The 11,617-nt window shown below is 38.3% G+C and overlaps 1 protein-coding gene across 1 annotated transcript; it reads right to left on the reverse strand.

Annotated features, from left to right (window-relative positions):
* Nucleotides 1–671: 671 nt before the first annotated feature.
* LOC134497207 (vomeronasal type-2 receptor 26-like) lies at nt 672–4,873 on the reverse strand. The gene is made up of 4 exons (XM_063302880.1): nt 4,073–4,873; nt 2,884–3,111; nt 2,401–2,527; nt 672–1,570 (listed from the first exon to the last, which is right to left on the reverse strand). The coding sequence occupies exons 1-4, from the start codon at nt 4,871–4,873 to the stop codon at nt 672–674; spliced, it is 2,055 nt and encodes a 684-aa protein (XP_063158950.1).
* Nucleotides 4,874–11,617: the final 6,744 nt, after the last annotated feature.

Below are 11,617 nucleotides of genomic sequence, written 5' to 3' on the forward strand. Positions count from 1 at the left end.
GATTCTATAGTTATCTCTTCTCTGTTAATACTTTCCAATATACTCTCATGGGTATCATTTGAAGAAGGAAAAGGAGAAGGAGAATATAGAAATAATTCATTTAATTTTGTCCTCTCTTATAGCTTTGGCAACTTAGTGTAATGCTGGAAGCTGGATTCCAAATAACGGGTGGAGCTAAGACAGAAACTAAATGTGGATTGATTTCAATTAAAGTTATACACTAGTTTCATTTTGGATTATGTATGTAAATAAATTTCATTAAAATCACGTCTACTTCTTGGAAGCAGAAGAATGAACAATCCTGTACATGAAGAATCATATTTAACTGCATATATTTAAAGTTGGTTTAAATTGAAACAATCCTACATGTATGACATGAAGGGGGTGGCTGGCACCTTAATATGGCCCTGGGGAATTTGAATATCTTCCATCTTGGGTTTTAGCTTTCTACATTATATATTTTATAATAATGATATATTTTTAGAGTCTATATTGCATATTTATATTTTAATTTTTTTTAAAATTGATATGAACCATTGTTATTTTAATGTATTGTAAGGAACCCAGAGTCGTGTTTGAGATGGGTGATGGAAAAATCTGCTAAATAAATAAAAATAAATTACTTAGAAACTCATCTTCTTAATTTGAACAGAAAAAGATCTTTACACAATTTAATACCTTTTTATTAATTGCTCCCTGTTGTTCATTTTGGGCCTCAGCACAATGATGTAGCATTTGGGGAAAAAGATACATCCCAGTAAGGCAGCACTGGAGGACAAGATGGAGAAGATCTCCACAGCCACCATGGCTTTCCCTGTCGTGCTCAGGTAGCTTGGCACAAAGGACACCCACACGCTGCAAAAAGCCAACATGCTGAAGGTGATGAACTTGGCTTCATTAAAGCTGTCAGGCAAATTACGTGCAAAGTATGACACAATGAAGCTGGCAAGAGCCAAGAAGCCAAGGTAGCCCAGGACAAAATAGAACATGAGGATGGAGCCTTCACTGCATTGCAAAAGCATGGTTTCCATAAAGGAGTGCATGTCTAACTCAGGGAATGGAGGAGAGGTTGCCAACCACACAGAACAAAGGATGGCTTGGAAAAGAGAGCAGGAAAAAAGAATCAAAAGGGCCAGTCTTTTCCCTACCCATTTCCTCATCTGAGATCCTGGCTTGGTGGCCATGAAAGCCACAACCACAGTGATGGTTTTGGCCAGGACACAAGAAACAGCCACTGAGAAGATGAGGCCAAAAGATGGTTGCTGGAGGAGGCAGGTCACTTTCCCAGGTTGGCTGAGGAAGAGAAAGGGAGAGAGAAAGCAGAGCAAAAGGGACACCAGGAGGGTGTAAGTGAGGTCCCGGTTGTTGGCTTTCACTATGGGGGTGTCCTTGTGCTTAATAAACGTTCCAAGTATCCAGGCTGTTATCAAGCAAAAAGCAACAGCAGCTGATGCCAAGGACATCCCTAAAGGTTCTTCATAAGACAGGAAACTTGATTTTTTGGTGATGCAACAATCTTGCTCCTTGCTGGGATACTGATCTTCAGGACATTTGAAACAATCTTCCATCTCTACATTAGAAATCAAAAGAAATCTCAGTCATTGACCAACCAAGTCAAACTGTAGTATCTTTGGTGTTCATTCTGTCTACAATCTATCTCTATATTGCAATATTATACTGAAATATAATATTTACACAATATCATCATATAGGACCAAAGGAGGAAAGTGGATTTGAACTGTTAAGGACAGTGAGTATTCACAATGCAGACTTTTGAGATTTCAAAATTTTAACAGTACTCTGAATGTCCAGAACTGGGGAAAAAAAGGAATTGGCAGATTGAACTGTGGAATTTAGGAGCAGCAGCAGCAGATGTTGATAGTATTGACTGTGAGGGGATAAACTAGTATCCTTCATCAAAACCCTTTGAATTTTCTACTTGTGGAAGAGTAAGTTAGCATAAAGCCTTCAATTTATAAATTCTTAGTAAAAATAAGATATTACTATTCAAAGAACATTTCCCCCTCATGTTCATTTTCTAGTGTTTTGCTCGTCTTAGACCAAAATGTATCATTTCTGGCAAACTCATGGAGTATGCCCATCTCTGAATCCTAAACTAGGCTTCCAGAAGGCTTCTTCTGAAATGTTGGGCACAAATGCCAACTCATCAGGAATACCTGTGAGAATACCAGAATTTTGCAACTTAACATAGTCTTTATTTTTTTTCAGATCATTTGTCAGGGAGATTCACATGACTCCCTGGATTTCATCTGAGGAAATATGTCCTTACTAATACAATACTTTAGTTATATGCCCATCATATAGTGACTTTCCTTAGCTCTGAGGGAAACATTTCTTTTAAGCCCATGTCATGATCAAATGGAAAACTGCACAACTGACCCATCTTATCTGAAATCTTTCCCTCTGGACATGGAACACAGTCATAGCAGCAGGATGGTCTCCCTTCCATCCTTCTCTTCCAGGTTCCTGGGTAACAGTACTCATTACAGAGAGAAATGGGAAGAACCTGCTGACAACATGAAGCAGAGCTCAGAAAGAGATCCCAAGTTTGTTGTTCTTATGTACATGAGAACTTTAAACCATTTTAACTATTTATTCCATAAAAAGTGATAAGGCAAGTAGGAATGTTTGGGCAAAAAATGAATTATAGTTTTTAAAGGAAAATATAACAAAGACATATGTTCAAGTATAATTATGTATCATAGTTTTTCAAAAGATTAATACAGTGTTACAGAATGACCCCATGTTTGAGACAAATGAATGTTGGCATGATCATGTGGAAAGTTTTGTTTTTTCTATAAAAAGACAATTCTGAGTTGGTCCCTCCCAAAAGAGGATTTATTGAGATTTTCTTGACCATACCTGGTTGAAACCGGGGTGCCAGAGAAGCCTATTTTCATCAATGACCATTTTTTTTCCTTTTGCAGCATTAGGATCTAGCCTTCCAACTTTAACTCTCTGAAATGACCTGTTAGGAAAAGTGATCATGTTGATAACATCAAATCCTCCTGTTACTTCCCTTTTGTCATTAAAGAAGACTCCTTCTCCAGCTGAGTTGTTAAAAGAAATGCCTTGGAGAAATGGGTGGAGCTGTTTGGAAAAAGAAAGTGAGGTGGGGGGAGACAGAGAAGAAAATAACATGGTCATACTTGGAGGAAAGAGTTCAGTACTGGTTACTCTGGATTCATTTGGCTGGGTGTACAATTTGGGTAAGAACAATGTTTTCACCCTAGCTCCTTGAAGCATACCTACCTAGTGCTGAAATATCTTAGCCAATTTTGCCATCCTAATCAAGTTGTACTAAATTCTTCATGGAAAGGAAAGTGTAAAGAGGTTACCTGCCAAGGCTGGAGATATCTGAAGCATACATATCTAGTGTTTAATCCTAGCCTATTTTGCCATTCGAATCAAGTTGTGAGAGCCAGTTTGGTGCAACAAGTTAGAAACCAGGAGACCGAGTTCTAGTCCCACCTTTGGCACAAAGCCGGCAGGGTGACCTTGAGCCAGTCACTTTCTCTCAGCCATAGGAAGGACGAAATTGCAAACAACTTCCAAAATCTTTGCCAAGAATATTGCAGGGACTTCTCCAGGGAGTCTCCGAGAATCGGACACAATTGAATGGATTAAAAACAAACAAACAACAAACAACAATTTGTACTAACTTCTTCACAGAGAGGAAAGTGTAGAGAGGTTACCTGCCAAGGCTGGAGATATCTGAAGCATACATATCTAGTGTTTAATCCTAGCCTATTTTGCCATCCTAATCAAGTTGTGAGAGCCAGTTTGGTGCATCAAGTTAGAAACCAGGAGACCGAGTTCTAGTCCCACCTTTGGCACAAAGCCGGCAGGGTGACCTTGAGCCAGTCACTTTCTCTCAGCCATAGGAAGGACGAAATTGCAAACAACTTCCAAAATCTTTGCCAAGAGTATTGCAGGGACTTCTCCAGGGAGTCTCCGAGAATCGGACACAATTGAATGGATTTAAAAAAACAAAAAACAAGAAACAATTTGTACTAACTTCTTCACAGAGAGGAAAGTGTAGAGAGGTTACCTGCCAAGGCTGGAGATCTGTGACTCGAACCATGTTTCCCACCACCCTTTTGCCCTGGTTTGGTCCCTTTGATAGTAAGGCCTGCAAAGAATGAGCCACAGCGAAGACACCATTGTAGATACTATAACTATGACCAGTCATTTCCATTTCAAAGAGAGGTCCAGGAAGTTTCTCCAGGTTCTCCTCCCCAGTGCACTGTCCAAGGTCCATTGTTGGCAATCCTGAATTAGGGAAGAAACAGTCAAATGCTTGCTCCCAAAATTCCTTTATAAATCCATCTCTGGGCCTCAAAGAAGGTTTTATGGACTGAACAAATGCCTTGAATCCCAGAACCTCATTTGAAGGAATTTGAAAGGAAATGGCCCCATTGAACAACTGGAGGTTCCAAGACTTTTGAAATCCTGTTAGGATAAAATCAAATTGACTAGTCATGATCCAAACCTTTCTAAAAGATATATTTTCTTTAAATGTAGTGTCCAGCGTAAATATGACACCTGAGAGCCATACAAGCAACAGAGATTCTCCATAGATGACAAATGTGTTTGTCCTGCTGTCTTCGTAATGTCTATAAAGGGTAAACAGTATACCACTAAATTTATCCAAGTCATCAATATTGGGTATTCCTGGGACTTGTTGTAGGAAAGCTGAACAGATTCCATTCTCTGAAAGCAAAAGCTGCATTTTCTGCAAAAATTGTTTTCCGCTCTCACTCTCAGAAGCCAACAGCCCAACCCACTTCCATCCAAAATGCTGTAACAATTGGAGAATCCCAACATACAGCGGAGCCTCATTTGGGGCCATGGAGTAAAGTGATGAGAACCGACTGGTATAAAATTCTTCTGGTGGATAGGAACCATATGTAAGCTGAGAGAAAATTAAAATATGTTAAAGTGATAAGTTAGGCTAAGTGCCCTTCTCTCTGTACCTCTTTAGGGTACTGTTGAAAAAGAAGAAGATTGCTCCTGTACTCCCAGTTCCTCTGTTTATCAGAAGATAATGCAATTACTGGGGTACTCACTCATTTAGAGAATCTATTAGGAAAGATGCCTGATTTGAAGCAGGGAAAGTAGGATTCAGATCCATCATCGCTTATCCGATCATGATTTACAGTTACTCAATAAATTTTCTTCCTAGGACTGACAGAGGGACTGGCCCAAGTTCAGCCAGCTTCAAGGTAGTATTGAAATGCATGATCCTTATGCTGGTTGAGTGGTTTTCAGGTATTCCCTAAGTCTTGTTTTGGTGATAGTGTGCGAGCGCATGTGTGTGCTTTTGAGTCAGTGTTTACTGCTGAAGACTGCCTGGACCAGTCTGTGAAGGTTTCCTGGCAAGATTGCAGAAGTGGTTTGCCATTGCCTTCTTCTTCCCAGGGCTGAGAGAGAGGGACTGACCCAAGGCCACCCAACTGGTCTTCTGCCTAAGATGGAACTAGACCTCGTGGTCTCCCACTTTCTAGCCTGATGCCTTAACCACTACACAAAACTGGCTCTCCCTTTGGCAATAGTAATGGGGGATAAAAAAAAGAACTCCATCTATATTCTTTGGGCTTTAAGTATAAACAGAAGAGTTGGTTAACTTTCCCCACCCACAGACCAACCTGAGGAATCTTGTAAACATCTATAATGCCTGCAATATGGGAAGAGGTATCACATCCAAGTCCTCCAATGATGGCCATGAGGTTCTTAGCGATGCCACATTCATAGTTGGGGAGAAATCTATTCGATTTGAAAAGCAGGTCCAGGGTGGTCCGATAGGTCATTCTTGGATCATAGTAGCTGTCTGATACATGGAGACCAAGTGTGACATTGGCCAGGAGTTGTGGATTCCCATTGATCTCCTTTAGAGCAAATTCTAAGGAGAGGACATGCTGGTAGAATTTTGTGATCATGCTGCAAATAAAGAAAGCCTTTGAGAAAGCAAGTCTACAGTGAATGAAGTGGTGTCATATAAAACATAATGATACTTTCTCCCTGTGAATGGAGGGTCTACTTCTTGTGTCATGCTGATATTTGAGAATTACATAGCATAACACAACACTAAATGGTAAGTCTGTTTTGGGAAGTAGCCATTCTATTATTCCTTCCATGAGATCTGAAAATTTCCTCATAAAACATACAACTTCATAAATGGTTGGGTTTTAAGGCAAAAATGAACGGACCAGATATTGCCCTGTTTCTACTGAGTGGAACCTAATGTTTCCTTGGAGATTATTTTTCTTTCAGCTTTGCTCAGTCCTGACCCATTCTGTTCTGAATGCACAATTGGATAGTCTTGTTTTTAGGTGTCTCAATAGAGGTTGAGTTAAAATTGCATTTTTGTGCTGTTTCCTGCAGATGCTTCTCAATCTTCCATAAAAAATGGGATTGGTTAAATGGATGTTCACTGTATCATTCTTATTTTATATAGTAGAGGAACATCACGGTTGAACATTTTCAGATCTATCCATCCATCCCTATCTGTGCTTTCTTCATGATCCAACTTTAGGAATTCTAAAGAAGTTTCATATTTAATTTTATCTAGTGGAGACAGAGAAGCAATTCTTGCTTATTTTTTTCCAGTTATTTCTTGTGTTCATGATGAGTGGGCTAAAATTCTGCAAAGAAAATTGAAGAAGGGTTGTGACTTTAGCAGAAAAGAAGCAGTATTGAGAGAAATCGATGAGGTAGGAAGAAAATCCTAGCACCTGGCAAGATGCATCCTACTAGGAGGTAAACCAAGAAGAGAGTATATGCTTGTGGGACAAAGACAGAAAGGATGAGCCTAAGACTGCTCATGAAAATGTATTAAAAATCAGAGGATAGAAGGGATCAGTATAGAACCCACAGGAATTCCAGATGCCCTTTCTGTAGCCTACTGCCTTTGTGATCTGTTCATCTGAAATCTTCAACAATGTCTTCATAATCTAGCTACTGTATTTATTAGCAAAGCTAAAACAGGTTTCTAAATTGCTCCTCACAGTTTCATGACATCTTTTTAAAATAAAAGGATCATTTATAGTGGGAGAGCAGCATTCACACTTGGTAGAGCATTAGAACTAATGCAGAAACTGAGGAAAAAGAGTGGCTAAGAAGGTTCTCATCTGCTTGGATCATTTGGTTACTCACAGAAACAAGGGTTGTGATCTGTAAGAGCCAAGGAGGGGCAAGGTCCCATTAGATGAGTCTGGATATTTGCTTACTTTGTAATCTCAAATATCCTATGTGATGGGTATTCATCAAACCAGTGTTCATTGGAAACATGTATAATCTGCGAAACCATCCCTCCAATTAAGAGATCCCCTGGCTGGTACCATTCATGCAGAACTGGAAAAGGATTAGCCACCAAGCAATTCAGCGTATTCACTTTGATCACGGGAAACATCAGAAGGAAGAACATATCTGCAGCACAAAGTGGAAAAGTCGAGACAGCCTACTGGATTTCAAAAATGGATGATTCCAGATGCACCTTTTGAGATAAAAGCATCTATCTAAACTGAACTTCAACAGGGAAACAATTGCATGTTTCAATACTGACTAAGAAAATCTGAAATCTGAAGTGTTTTCTGATTAAGAGCAGCAAAAGACAGCAGAAGAAACAAACCTGAATAGCAATGTTGGTCTCTCCTTACTATCCCAGATCTCCACAGAACTGGGTTTAGATTTTGACTCATTCCAGACTTGCTTTCTGTTTTTCACATCTTTCTGTAAAGCCTTCAGAGGCTTGAGTAGGTGAACAAATTATAGTGATTTGCCCAATTCCAGGAAGTCTAAATTGTCCAATCTATTTTTTTTAATCCAGAATGCAAAACAACATTCATTTCCCATGAAATAATTATTTTAATTAATTCCAATATCTTACTTCAAATCCATCTGGACTGTTACTCTGTTTTTAAATTTGTAACTAGAATTAAAGTTGGTCCACCTAACTATCAGTCTCCCAAGCTTTGTGGGAATATTAAGTATCAAGTGGTTAAAAGAGTCTCTAAATATGTCAATGGATAGATGATAGATAGATAGATAAGAGAGAGGGAAAGAGAGAGAGAACAGCCAATCAAACAGAGAAATGAGAGATGGATATGATAGGTAGATGATAGATTAGATAGATAGATAGATATAGATAGAAATTAGATAGATAGATAGATAGATAGATAGATAGATAGATAGACTGACAGACAGACAGACAGACAGACAGACAGACAGACAGACATAGATAGATGACAGATAGAGAACTGACATGCAATAGAGAGACAGATGGATGTCAGCCTTTCAGGGTAGGCTAAGCCAGGAAGGAGACTTTTAGAACTCTATTTTATTGTTGCAAGGTTTAATAAGAGAATCTTGAAATCCTGCCAGAATTTCCTTTGTCCTCTCTTATACCATAGGGCAGTGGCTCCCAAACATTTTGGTCCTTGACATTTTTATAAATGACTGAGGACCCCAAAGAGCTTTCCTTTATGTGGGTTGTATCTATCAATATTTCCTGTATTAGAAATTAAATTGGAAACATTGTAAATATTTATTTATTTGACTTCATGGATCCCCTGAAAGGGTCTCAGCGATCCACAGGTGTCCTCAGACCACATGTTGAGAACTGCTGCCATAGAGTATCAATCATGCTGGTTTTGAGTCTTTCTTATACCTCCTTCTCTGTCAGAATGAGGTTTCTTAGTTGTCTCATAATTGCTCCTGCATTCCTTTGCTAGCAAGAACTCTGCCTCCCTCCACATGAGCTAGTATTGGGTTCCTTGGATTCGGAATCCAAAATACTACAAAGGTGTGGATTCCCAAAGTACAGCTCCTGGGCATATGATGGCCATAGTCATCTAGCAACCAGGTAGAAGACTGCACTCAGAAAGACAGTTTCAGAAAAAGAACGTTACAGGAATCCTACCCTGAGATTTCCAGCAGAGGATCTGTCACCAGCTAGTCTGAATTCTAGCCATTTAGATATTCCAGGTCTTGACCCAAAACTGTTTTCTTCATCATCTGCATTAAAATATTAGGAGCTGGATTAGGCCAAAGTCAACAAGCTTCCAGTGCTGGACATGTTTGCAAGGCTGAGGGCCTTATTTGGACGCTCTCACAAAATAGATACGATGAAGGGACTTTCACATTCATAGATTGTTTCTCCAGATGGTCCTATCTGGACAAAAAACATCCATTTAAATAAATGCAAATTGTTGATCATCTTCTCCCCATCAACCACTATAGAGACCAAGGTAGTACTGAATATTCTTAAGCACTTTTCCTTTTGGTTGATAAGACGAGATGCTCTATTTCTAAACATGCCTTGGGCCATGACCACATTCTGTTTTCAGGAAAAATCTGTGAAGATAAAGGCCAATGCTAAGGTTTTCAGCTTGCCAGCCTCCTATCTATCTATCTATCTATCTATCTATCTATCTATCTATCTATCTATCTATCTATCTAAATATGTATCATAAATCCTACATGACATAAAACTAATGTGAAAATCATTTAATGAGTTAAATAATCTTTGAGCATATTTTGAAAAGCAGGAATGATAAGGTGGGAGTACAACTGGGAAGAGATTTTAAACCACAATCTAGGAATGAGGCATGATTTTTTATAAAGTAATTTTAAAAAAAAGACTTTAGTAGGTCAGGAGGTTTTTATGGGTTGGAATCTGATGTGATGTTTGGAAGTCGAATTGAGACCCAAAATGTATGAGCATTGCACTGAACATCTGTTTCAAAATAAAAAATAAAAAACTGGGATTAATCTTAAAAGACAAACAAAGTAAAATTATCCCAAAGTGCTCCTCCTGGACATCCAGTTTCTCTCTTTGTGTGTGTGTCTATGTGTGTGCATGATTTAATTATTTTGTTTAATTAGTTGGTGCCTGCTGTTAAGTTCTGGCCTCAGCAGAATGAAGAAGCATTTTGGGGAGAAGATACATCCCAGTAAGGCAGCACTGGAGGATTCATTTATTTACTGGCCACCTCCCTCCCTTCTCCAGAGGCAAAAATTGACACTCAGAATGACTATTGGATTTATCAACATCATAACCCATATCCTACCTGGGGAAGTTTGTATAGACTTACAATGTCTGCAGTATGGAAGGAGGTGTCAGTCCCAAGTCCCCCAATGACACCCAGGAGGGTTTTCCTGCTGCCACATTTATATCTGGGGACAAATTTTTGAGAATTGAAGAGAAGGTCCAAAGTGGCTCTATAGGTCATCCTTGGATTGTGCTAATTGTCACAGATGTGGAAGCCAAGTATGACATTGGGCAATATTTGTGGATTCTCACTGATCTCCTTCACAGCATATACCAAGGCAAGAACATGCTGGTAGGATTTTGTCACCATTCTGCCAATGGAGTTAATTAATTATTTTGCAGAAAATTCTGGAATAGATGAAATTATCATACCGTGTGGTACTTTCTGCTGGAAAGACCATCTGATTTTTTTTTCTTTGTATCTTTTTTTATATACTTGTGCAGAGTTTCATGCTATGGAAAATGTTCTTGACAGTCAGGGTCTCAGAATGTTTTCAGCAATGTAATTGATTAAGAAATATCTCTCCTACGGTTTACAATTTTAGAACAAATTATTTCTATAGAACTGAAGGCCAAATTTGCATCTTCTCAACATATGCACATACAAAAATGCCTTTTTCTAACTCTGGGACAGTTTTCTGCTTTAAAAATGCATAAAATATATTTATTAGGTCAATTGCATGCAAAAAGCATAAATTAAAGAAAAACATTCCCAAAAACATATCTAGGTGAAAGTAGGCACAGTTACGTTAGGTGAAGTTGTTTGCAAACATCTCTTTTGGAAAATATGCACACAAATTGCATTTATTGCAACATATTAGCAAGAATAACTTATTTTTCATACAGTTTTTTTTTTTAATTCCAGGCACAATTTTAAATTCATACACACAGAGAAACAGTTATTAAATTGCATTAGTAAATGGGTAAAATTTCCACACTTCAATCCAGGAAAAATTACATTGATGTGATCAGGTTCTCAGCATAGAAAGATCAGAGTAAAGACAGACCCACAGAAATCGTTTTAGAAGAATATATCGCATGGTGGATGAGAGAGAGCGAAAGAGAGAGAGAGAGGGAGAGAGATGGAACCATAGAAGTATTGTGCACTTTTTAATGAATTTTGTGAGAAGAAAATCTAACATGACTGAAAGGAATAGAGAATGATCATTAGAGGAAAAAACAAATCGTATAGGGATATTCAGAAGGTAAGTTTAGAAGCATAGGAATATACTACAGAAGTATTCAGGCATAGGCATCATACCGAAGCATTCAAGTGGAGACAATGTATAAAATAACTAATTGGATGATAAGTGCCTGGGAGAAAAGTACAGGTTTATGGAGAAATCCAGAAATTGACTAGGGTTTCAAAAAAAGAAAAGAAAGAAAGAAAGAAAGAAAAGAAAGAAAGAAAGAAAGAAAGAAAGAAAGAAAGAAAGAAAGAAAGTAAGAAAGAAGATACACAATAGATAGATATGGATAGATAGATACTGTGGATAGATAGATAGATATAATAATATTCTCTTGAAAGACAGAAATGCAAGGATT

This window comes from Candoia aspera, chromosome 4, assembly GCF_035149785.1.
Source record: "Candoia aspera isolate rCanAsp1 chromosome 4, rCanAsp1.hap2, whole genome shotgun sequence".
NCBI lineage: Eukaryota > Metazoa > Chordata > Lepidosauria > Squamata > Boidae > Candoia > Candoia aspera.